This window comes from Globicephala melas, chromosome 18 (genome assembly GCF_963455315.2).
Source record: "Globicephala melas chromosome 18, mGloMel1.2, whole genome shotgun sequence".
NCBI classification, from domain to species: domain Eukaryota; kingdom Metazoa; phylum Chordata; class Mammalia; order Artiodactyla; family Delphinidae; genus Globicephala; species Globicephala melas.
The window spans coordinates 38,154,951-38,167,028 of record NC_083331.1 but is presented as its reverse complement, the minus strand read 5'-3'; the positions used below and the strand labels follow the sequence as shown (position 1 = coordinate 38,167,028).

The 12,078-nt window shown below is 34.5% G+C and overlaps 1 protein-coding gene across 9 annotated transcripts in view; it reads right to left on the bottom strand.

Moving 5' to 3' along the window:
* Nucleotides 1-12,078, bottom strand: part of PCDH9 (protocadherin 9) — a 976,220-nt gene that overhangs the window by 480,824 nt on the left and 483,318 nt on the right. For 2 of the 9 annotated variants that reach the window (XM_060288149.1, XM_060288154.1), the window contains one exon: nucleotides 3,551-4,653. The exons of the other annotated variants lie outside the window; for them this stretch is intronic. In XM_060288149.1, the coding sequence (XP_060144132.1) occupies nucleotides 4,636-4,653 (18 nt within the window). In that variant the 3' untranslated portion in view covers nucleotides 3,551-4,635. Of the gene's footprint in view, nucleotides 1-3,550; nucleotides 4,654-12,078 lie in introns of those variants that run through there. 9 annotated transcript variants of the gene reach the window in all.

The following is a 12,078-nucleotide window of genomic DNA, read 5'->3' as shown; positions in this document are numbered from 1 at the left end:
ATTATTATACTATGCTGGTAAACCCTTCATTAAAGTAATTTTAGGCTATTGGCAATGTTAAAATGACTACATTTGCAGGTTTGCAAAAATTTTGATTTTCACATGCACACATACAACATTTTGTTCTAATAGTTTTCTAAACATATATAAACTATACTGTCTTTACTTCTGGCCTACCATGTGGACTTTCCTACAATATAAATACTATAGTGTATCAATTACTACCGAAGATATTGAATTATGCCCCCCCCAAAATCTTTGTTCTACTGACCCAAAGTGAATAGATACTTATTCTAAGACTCTTAAAGGCCTTGGTTATGAATTTTACAATGGAAATCAATAATTTCCTATTTAGAATGCTTACTTTACTCCACCAGAGTGCTTTGCAAATTTTATTTCACAAAACTTGAAGGGTCTATTAAGGTATATTCATGTGGTTTTATGTAATGCAGCCATTGAAAATATTTTTCATGTTGGTCAATCTATCACCTTCAGCATTTATTCCAGAGTCACATGAAGAATTCCTCGGAGTAGGAAACTGACCATATTAATGTATACAACTGGATAAATCATTACAATGACATACCAGCCCAAAGTTAAGTGAATATAAGTTTTTATTAAGTATATACCACATGCATACATATTAATTCTATGTAGTTAGGAGAAAACAGGCTGTATACATGTGGTTTATTATAAAACCCAAGTCTATGAAAGTTTGTTGTATTACTATATGTTACCTTTGAAAACCTGATCACTAAATTGATGGTACATGTGTATGCATGTCATATATTATGTATAATATACATATGTCATGCATTTGTTTATATACATTCATATATATACCTATATGTGCATATATAGGTCATATACCTGTATTATATATATGTTACATGGGTTAAATACTATATATACATATATTCTTGTCATATATAACATGCATACACATTACAGAATGAATTTTGTGATCAGAATTTTTGTTTATACATATATTTGTAGATTTTGCACTTAAGGGTAGGATGGCAAAGCAAGTCAAACACTTAATTAGAATACTCTGAGTAGTTACATACAGTGTTCATATCTAAAATGTTAAATAGAATCACTGAAATATTTTTTTTGGATAAATTACTTTATGAAGCCTGAAGAAGCACTGAGTATAATTAAACTACAGTCCAGAGTTAGATACAATTTAATAATAGTTCAATTCCAAAATAAAAGTCATTGTAGATAAGACCATGAAATTTCCTAACACGCGATTTTAATACATTGTGCTAAGTTTTCTAAAACAATTCAGAGGAACCAATATTTACAGTAGGTGGAGTATTTATGAAAAATCTGGCATAATCAGAAATAATTTAGAAATAACTTCAACAGCAAATCAAAGTGAGTAATATTTTCCCCTTAGCTGATTGGTTTCCATTATTGGATCATTTGTGAAGAAAAGCAAATAAATAAACAAAACAGATGACAATTGGCTTTTGTTACTTAACAATTTCACAATACTACACATGAGACATCAAGAATAGACAATATGGTACTCTATAATGCACTGTCATATGACAGTCAAAGACATGGAACCTGGGCCTACAGTTAGATTATGAACATCTATCATGCACCATGCACTCATCTTCACAGAACTTGGACTCTGTTGATTTAATTTTAATTAACCCTGACTCTATGCATGCCTCAAGCCTACCTTGGAATACATTTACCTATAGTATTTCACCAAATACTCTATTTATTGCAAGAGTAGGTGGGGTGAATTCATCTGCTACAGATAGAATGAAAGAGACAATTTATTTTAAGAAGATACAGTCTAGGACAATAGAGGTAGAAAATAATTTAGTGCTACTCTAGATGAGTCATTGATTTTACAGGTAAGGAAAAGTAGAGCTCAAGATGTAATTCAGTCTAAATACTACTACTCCATCAACTTTAGTGGTACCATTCACTCACATCACCGCTGCCCTGTATTACATTTAAACAACCCTCATGTTGTCTTTCAACATTTGTGATGTCTTTATTTATTCATTTCTAGTGCCAAGACACTTAACTGGAGTATTATGAAATGACTTATTGTTCCACCACATTTATCTCTCTTTGTAGACAAATATATAACTATATCATTTAAAATCCAAGAGAAGAAAAATGTGGTATGAGGAGTTGGCTATTAGGACCTAATATCTTTCAGAAAGAATTGTGCTGAAAACTTTAACATCTGTTGTACTTGATTATTGAAGCTTTATTTTCATTGACTTCCAAAAAATCCTGCTACATTCATGCTAGTAGATTAAATGTTATTGTCTTTAATACCTTTTAAAACAAGTAATCTGTTGAAGTGATAATAGAATTAAAAGTAGGTACATTCATTAAATTGGTTTTTACACTATTGTGGTTTCCCTGTTGGCCACATGAAACTCTAAACCTGACATTGCTAATTATAGTTATAATAAACGGTATATGTATATGTGATTAACTTCACCCTACACTTAAGGCAGACATAAAGGTAATTGAAAAACTCCACTGTCATGTATCATTCTAGCAAAGAAAATATGGTTTTGCTAATGTATTTGTCTTACAAATAAGAAATAGAGGGTTTTTTTTAATCACAAATCCATGAACCCATTAAAATCAGAAATTTAGACTGTAATGATTACTCACTGATTTGTTATTAGATGAAGTTAATGGGACTCATTAGGAAGGAGGGAAGGAAGGAAGGAAGGGAGGAAGGGAGAGAAGAAATACTGATAGGAAAGATCCAAGGGCAATCCTTACATATTAATACATGCCAATTTAGTTTTTCAGTTACTTAGGCTTGAAGAATTGGCTCCACTCTTATACATGGCTAGAAGCATAGTTTCAATACTTCTTTTTTGTGTCAAGGCACCTGTCTTTTTACTTCAGTGCCAGAAGGGCTTAGCATCTTGTCACTGAAGCAACACAGCCTGCACATTTATAGGTGTCACTCACTCTACCATCTGTTCTTTAGGATAACAGCCACCATTATCAACCAACCTCCACCTGAGGCTTTAACAATCTCTGTGGATTAAAGTTCAGATCTACAAGGAAGAATGGCTAGTAGTAATGTTGCCATTCAACTTTGCTTGACCTTAACTTTCCTGCTGTCAATACTGCACTGAAGCCTGTTAACTGGCTTTTTCATCCTGTGTGTATATTGCACTGTAAAGTTCTTTGTTAAGTAATGAAACCATGTGAAAGCCTTTGTATTGTTATTAGCATTTTTGGTTTTTTTCTGCTTCCAGTTCACTAAAACACTCAAGGATACAGCTAAAGTATGTTTAATACATAAATTTAAATCAAATGAATCTTAATTAGATTTCACTTCTAGGGTCACTAATCAAATAGCTTCACAAATGGAATTAAACACACACACACACACACACACACACACACACACACACGAATTGAACTAATAGAAAAAGAAAGGTATTAAATTAAAACTAGCCAATTCAGGATAAGCAAGTTTATTAAGAGTTTATTTAATATGGCATGAAATATTTTTCCCTTGTAATCTAAAATTAAAAATATTGTAAATAAATATGTTTATTTTAAACTGCTTAACAAATACTTATTGCTAACACTTTCATGAAAGGCACCACCTGACAAATAATTTATAAATACCAAATAGTCAATATATAGCTGGAGGAAAATATCATAAATTCTTTCTTAATTTACTCTCTTTCTGTCTGGTAATATGCAGTGTTTCCAGATTAGGAGTGGTATTTTTATGTCCCCTGGATTTTTATGGCTGTCATTATTTCCATATGAGGCATTCTTCCACATTTAAATGACAGGAAAAAGGAAGTAGGCTCTGTTTATTCATTGCCAATGAAGCTAATAAAAATGTTTTGCAAAGATGGTAAAACATGACAACATTGTCAGTTGAAAGCAGCTCATTACAAGGAGGAATGCTTGCACTCATCTTGTTCTACACTGAACTACTGTGGCTATAAAACAGCATCCCTTTATTACTACAAACAGTGAATTCTGCTCTATCCTCTTGCTTTCCCCACTGATTTGTTTGTGTGCTCGCTCATTGCTTTTGGAAGGATTCAGCTCTTCTCTCCTCTGCAAAGCAGTAACTGTTGCCCAGGAATGTTCTAGGATGGCGGTCTACAAGCTTTCTCCTCTATTTTATAGGCATTATTGGCAGGTTAATCAGTGATTTATTCAACAAAACAAATAGTTTAGGCTTTTACTGCAATATGATATTGCCATGACAAGTTGGCGTGGTCCTTTGGGGATATTTTCTACTAGTTACTACTAGCCGTTGGCTTACGGGGCACTTCTGGCTTTCATCTGCAGTTGGCTGGCACTTAATATGTCATGACCACTCCTGATCCATTTGCATATGTGTGAAGGAAGCTTATTCCCTCAGCCAGCTCCACTTTTACATAGCATGATGGCATCTTTGTAACGTGCACAGAAGCTGGAGATAAATGATGTTTCAGCCCCTTGTCTGTAAAACATGTGAGTCTACCGTGGAACAACATGATAACGTCAGTGCAAAGTTCTCATTATTGCAGTAGTATTGCTTGTAATCATTAGTCTCCTTTCTTCATTTAGTGACTGTCACTGAAGCAGTCGTCCGGTCTACTGCAGCTAGCGGCAGCTTCCTCAAACAATCCTGCTTCTCTGGTTTGGAAAGTTAAGTATAATCATTTGTTAGTTCTGGATGATACTGAGGAAAGACAAACATAATTCAATGATCCCCATAGGAAATACACATAAGTAATAAACTGAACAAATACCGAGATGTTTAGTATTATTCAGAATACAATTTTGCTCTAGGGAATTAATTCGTCCAACAAATATTTATTGAACTTCTACCACACACTGTAAAAATGATGAATAAAATATTTCTTGCCTTCAAGAAACACAAAGTCTAGGGAGACAGACATGTAAAGACATAATCATACTATATTTGTATTATTGACATAATAAAAGGCAATGGGAGTGCATTAATGGTTCAAGAAGGGAATAATAAGAAGGGAGGAGTAGGAGAATACTAGACAGAGATAAAGAGGAAGGAAAGATTTATTCGTGTGGCAGAGGAAGATTTTAATAAGTAGGCAGTGGTGCAAATTCTATGCAAAGTATAGAAGAGGTGTAGAGACATAACATAATAAAATAATATGGCTTATTAAAGGAATTTCAAGAAATTCAGTATAGCTAATTCATACATTGAGATAGAGAGAAAAAGCCAGGGATGTAAACAAAGAAATGATCCAGGGAGTAGTTCTATGCCATGTAAAATAATTAAGACTCTATCCCATAGGTTACAGGGATCTGTTGACTGGGAGTTAACTTTCAAAATAAGCACTGCTTTAATTTTTCTAGTACTCTAAGCCATGTATTGGTTTAAAGATTATTTAATCTACCCATGTGGGAAATGAGGGGGAAGGAGTAATTAAAAATGCAAGATGATAAGGATGTATAGTTAGTTAAAATTAATTTTTACCCCGTAATCCCAATGTATATAAGTTTCCAATTAGAATTTAGCACTTTGCCATAGTGATGTGGCTCTCTGAATTGAAAATGTTAATCCTTGGCTGCTTCAAGTTTGTTAGAGGATAAAGTTACTGAAGAATATAAAGTATTAATCCTCTAGTAATACACTTTCTAAGTAAACCACCTATGTAAATCTTAACTTTCAAAACAATTTTGCATCAATGGTAAGTGAAGACATCACCAAGTCAATATGTATGTTATTAGAGTATATTAAACACCTATGATAATTTCTTACAAAATAACTTAATATTAAACCTGTACCGTAGGGCACAGCTTTCTTTTGTATATAATATAATCCCCCACTTAAATATGATTCCATTTAAAGAGCAAGCACATACGAACTGGATTTTTTTAAAAATAAGGGGCATCATTGCACACAGAGAAGAACAGGGGACTGTGACTCTTAAATGCCAATTCCCAGTTTAGCTGGAACCTTTCATTCTAGCCTCATCTATCCATTTTACCTCAGCACAACATGGTCTTATCATCCCATACACATAGAGAGCATTCAATTTTTTTAATGGAATAAAGGGAAGGAGGGGAAGAGAAAGGGAAAAAGGGGAAAAGAGGAGAGGAGAAGGAGGAGGGAGAAGAAGAGGAAGAAGACAGAGAGAAAGAGAAGGAAGGGGAGGGAGAGAAGGAAGTCATTCTTGGAAGTTAAACAGAATCAGTGTTTGTTTTTTCTTGTTTTTCCAAATGTGAGTATTAAATTAGATAGCCACTAAATTCTTTACTAACACAGATACAATCCTGTGAAATGCATGACTATCTCTTCTACATATCAGTTCTAAATACAGCTTAACCATAACATTCTATGAATTTTTAAATATTAAATATATTAAGAGATTTATTTAAAAATTAAAAATATCTTTTCATGGTTAGTGATTCTCTAGAATAAAATGTTTTTTTTAGGAGGGTCTCTGATCCCATCTGCTCTTCCCTTCATCTTCCTTTTTCCTCTGGAGTATAAACATTTCTATTAGCAGGCATAAGTGTCCAAAAGACTCATGTCCCAGAGAAGAGAGTCCAGTTCTTCCACCAAAATTAGAAAGGGGAAGGTTTGTTCCCTCTGGGTTTGTGTAAAGATGGACATATTTGAAATGATCTCTTGGCAGTACAGACAGTGATCTTGGAGGAGAGTTTTGCCTAATGGAAGCCCTCCCAGGGGGGATGCTGAGCATAAACTCCAGACCTCAGGGCTGCTTCACTCATTCACTTCATTACCTTCCCAATAGCAAACACACTAATATTTTCTTCCGAAAGAAGGTGATTTTAATCTGCAACTACTAGTAGCATGAAGTGTGAAGTTGCAGAGAAATGACTCTAAATGTTTTGAATTATTTGACGATGTAATCTTTATTCCTATTTCTTTTTTTTCCCAAGAGAGATATTTCACCATACTTTCTCGTATATATTTTACTACCATATTTTACTACATTAAACTCCTTTTTTATCTTGAATCTCTGGATTTACATCCACATATTGTTCTTTTCTTAGTTAGAAAGTATAAGAAATTGTTTATACAATCAATGGTCAAGAAGGTAGTCACACTGACTGAATAAGGAGAGGCAGTCAGACTACTGTGAAAAGCCTATCATCACATACACCTTACCAAAAATGGATGGTTGGCAAAGTGGAGACTATGCACTATCGAAGTCACTTAAAAAAATCTTGCTGCATTTCAAATCAAATCTACAGTGGGTTATTACCTCACACCTGTTAGGATGGCTATTATTAAAAAGACAAGAGATAACAAATGCCAATGAAGATGTGGAGAAAAAGGAATCCGTGTACACTGTTAGGAACATAAACTGGTGAAGCCACTATGGAAAACAGTATGGAGTTTCTTCAGAAAACTAAAAATAGAACTACCATATGATCCAGAAATTCCATTCTGGGAATATTCAAAGGAATTTATCAGAATCTCAAAGAGATATCTGCACCAATATGTTCATTGCAGCATTATTTATGATAGTCAAGACATAGAAACAGCTTAAATATTCATCAACGAATGAATGGATAAAGAAAATGTGGTATGTGTGTATATATATATCTATATACACACACACACACACACACACACACATATGTACATCTATATCTATATCCATATATATGATAGCATATTATTCAGCCTTAAAAAAAGAAGGAAAACTTGCCATTTGCAACAACATGGAAGGACCTGGAGGGCATTTTGCTTAAGTGGAATAAGTCAGACTGAGAAAGTTAAATATTGTATGATCTCACTTATATGTGGAATATAAAAAATTTGAAATCATAGAAACAGAGAGTAGATTGGTGGTTGCCAGGTGCTGGGAGATGTGGGAATGAGGAGAGGTTGGTAAAAGGATATAAACTTTCAGTTATAAGACAGGTAAGTTCTGAGGATTTAACTATATCCATCTATTATAGTATGGTGGCTATAGTTGATAAGGCTGCATGTATAATTGAAATTTACTAAGAGAGTAGATCTTAAATGTTCTCATCAAAAAAAGGCAACTACGTGAGGTTATAGATGTGTTAATTAGCTTCATTGTGGAGTCATTTCACAATGTATATCAAATCATCACCTTGTACACTTTAAATCTATTCCAATTATTTGTTAATTATACCTCAATAAAGCTGGGGGAAATATTGATGCATTGAAGGAATATCATCATTAACATCACCATGATGAGTCACCTATAAGCATATGACTGACTTTACTAGCAAGGCATTCAATAATGTAATAAAATTACTTTTCACTAATAGATAGCAATACTCAATAATTATCTGCTAAGATATAAAAAGACCCAGTATTTATTTCATTTATAATTTACTCTCAGGGAATAAAGAATCCTATACATTGTCTATTCCTACTTGAGCTTTAATACAAGCACTGATTTATAAAAAACAGTGATTTTAAACTATCTCTCCTCCTAACTTTTGTTAAAATCCCATCTTCTTTTAAATGTCAGTTCACAATATCAGAAACCAAGTCAAAAATTAAACATTTTTTGTGTCTGCTTGAAATGTATACATTTAGCAATCTGGGTGACAGCTTTATTTTATTATCTTTATTTTATTTTATTTATATATTTTTGGCTGAGTTGGGTTTTCGTTGCTGCGCGCAGGCTTTCTCTAGCTGCCGCTAGTGGGAACTACTCTTTGCTGTGGTGCGTGGGCTTCTCATTGTGCTGGCTTCTTTTTGTTGCGGAGCATGGGCTCCAGGGATCACGGACTTCAGTAGTTGTGGCGCACGAGCTTAGCTACCCCGCTGCATGTGGGATCTTCCCAGACCAGGGCTTCAACCCGTTTTTTCTGCATTAGCAGGCGGATTTTTAACCACTGCGCCACCAGGGAAGTCCCTGGGTGACAGCTTTAAAAGTAGTCCATTAGAACATTTTGTTAGCTCAGCCATTTAAATATCCCCTGAATCTGATCACGTCCCATCTCTTCTACGTAATCCTGGCCCTGGTGAACTGGATTGAAACAGGAACTTTTAACTTGTTCTGCTCTTTCCCTTCTAGCTGTCCAACAGTCTGCTTTCTGTACAGAAGCCAGAATTATCTTTTAAAATCGTAATTCATAGCATTTGACATCCTTCCTCAAATTCTCCGTTGATTTCTCATCATATTTTAATAAACCCAAACTATGTCCTGTGGTCACTGAAGTTAACAATATCATCCAGCTGTTACAATCGTTCTGACCTCACTACACTCAACTCTACCCTTTTATCTTTTCCTCCATGATTCCTGTCTCTTTTTCCCCCCTGGGGTCTATTCCTTCTTCCTGAAGTACTTTCCTTCATTAAGCGAAGAGAATCTCTCTACATTTCATTCAAGCCTTCATCTGACTAAGCAATTCCTAACCACTCAAACTACAATTTAACCCTTCCCTTCCCCACAGTCAGCTGCCTTGCACTGCTTTGTTTTTCTTATCACTACCTAAAAATATATGCATATATTTATTACTTGTTTATCATTTGTCTCCAACACTCTTGGGTCAGCACTAAGACTTTGTTTTTTTATCTTGCCCACCAACGAATCTTTAGTGCCTGGATGGAACAAGTTGTAGATGCTCAAGCACATACGTGTATGCCAAATGAATAAATGAAAAAAGCTTTGCTAATCTCAAACTTTTGAGAACAGGGTTTAAGTTATTAAGATATATTACCTGTATATTAATTTTGGTTAATGTCTTGGCACATTCAAATCTAGGTAGAAAATCTTGGTAAAAATCAAATTTTGCAATATAGGTCAAATTGCTCTTCATATTAACAGCCTCACTATTCCTCATTTTCCTCTCTTAAAATGGGGATGGTAATGATACCTACTTCCTTGGGTTGTTGTAAAAATTAAATGAGCTAATACTTAGAATAGTGCCTGACATAGCAAAAGCACTCAATATATGTTACCTCTTATTATTACTAATATTATTCAATTGAAACCAAAGTGCATTTGAAGCATTCCCATTCTTATTTCACAGCAAACACATCCTTCTTAACTCAAAATGTGTAGTCTGAAAGCTCTAGGAAACAGAAGCATGTCTGGATGTTTCCCCAGCACCTCACAAGTTGCCTGTAACACAATAAACATTCAACAAATGCTACTTGGCTAAATTAATGAACATGATTGAAAATAAACGTGAGCTTTTTTTTTTTTTTAATGAAGGTTAACCAATAACATTAGCTTTCTTTTGTATAATGCAGGCTTTTTGCACAATAGTGTGTTTGAATATCTAGAACTATGTATAGCTAAGTAGCAACCAGGAAAAAACACAGTGACCTTAATTTCCTTTTTCCTGCATGTCCTAGGACAAAAGTATAGACATTGTCAGGGTCACAGAATCAAATACTCATTGGGACTGATTAATAAAAATATACTTACTGATATTTGCACTGTAACAAATTTCCATCTTAAAGCAAAATGAAGTTTACATATTGCTGCAGGCATTGTGCAAATTAGAACTTCATTGAATATTAATAAATTACTCTTTGTGGCCAATTGTTATGCAAACAGAGTGTCAGAATTTATCATTTTGTTTGGTTGAGAGTTAAGGGGAAGTATGCTTTTAAAAATCATGCAGATACCTCTACAAACTAATATATGAATTCAAGCAAGAAAATATTATATAATTACTAAATGTTCAGAATTGCCATACCAGTTTTTGGTTATTTTTTAAAAAATATTAACTCAATGCATATGTTCTTCAAATTGCAGAAAGTTTAAGATATATTATTAAGTAAATAGAGAATGGCCCTGAGGGTTTTTGAAATTCTTTTGAACATTTAAAAAATAAAATCCATATAGCCTATTTCTTTACAAATTATTTAAACTGCTACTATGTTAACTTTAGAAAACAGTTTATTTAAACAGAGTATATTTCCAAAGAATTCACCAGACCCCAAATAATGATTTTAAAATGTATATATTCATATATATCTATTTAATCTTTAATTTTCATAAAATGGGGACAAGGCAATTTTTATTTACAAGAGTTTCTGGGAGAAAATATAACACAATGGCAATAACACATCTAAACAGTTCAACTATTCACAGAATCCATTAATTAGGTATTTTTTCATTAGAACTATTTATTTGTTTAAGTCTGTTCTTAAATATTAATTCTAGTTAGTACTATCAAGGCTTCAAAAATAAAGTTTTAATAACTGATTTAATTCTTCAGAGATGACTGATTTTTAAAGAAAAAAATTCTCACTGACAGTTCTTAAAGATGCTAAGGCAGACTTTATTCAGGACTACCGCCATAGGAATAGGGACGACTGTAATGGGGATTTCACAGTGGGGGAGGGAGATTGGGGTCAACTCCAAATACAGCACAGGTAACTGGGAATTTTTAGCCAAGGAGCAGATTAGGGGTCAGTGAATGGAATATTACCCAAGAGAAAACATCAGGAGTAATGAGGGTTCTGGCAAAATCCACCTAACAGGCTTCTTGGTGAAGAGAGGCCAGGGTGATCAGGAATCCACTGGGAGATGGTGGAGGGGGAGGAACCTGAGCAAATATTCAGGGTGATCAGATACAGAGAAGGAGGGTTTCTGGGTAAACTAACTTAGCACGATTCTTGTTAAGACTGGATTTTTAAAGGAAGTGCACAGAGGAGCCAAGGAGAAGGTTCAGGAGCCTGCTAAAGTTTGGTCAAGCAAAGAATCTTTTTTTTTTTTTTTGGCTGTATGCAGGCCTCTCACTGTTGTGGCCTCTCCCGTTGCGGAGCACAGGCTCTGGACGCGCAGGTTCAGCGGCCATGGCTCACGGGCCTAGCCGCTCCACGGCATGTGGGATCATTCCCGGACCGGGGCACGAACCCGTGTCCCCTGCATCGGCAGGCGAACTCCCAACCGCTGCGCCACCAGGAAAGCCCAAGCAAAGAATCTTTGACAAGACAAAACTTGTCAAAATGGCGAGCTCCTTTTTACCACACTGCCCCTGCAATATAAATATAGTGTGAACAGGGTCTGGCACACATGAGGCTATTTATTCATGTAGGATATGCAAAATAATGAAATTTTCTATTAATAAATACTAGTCATAATTTTCTTCTTAATA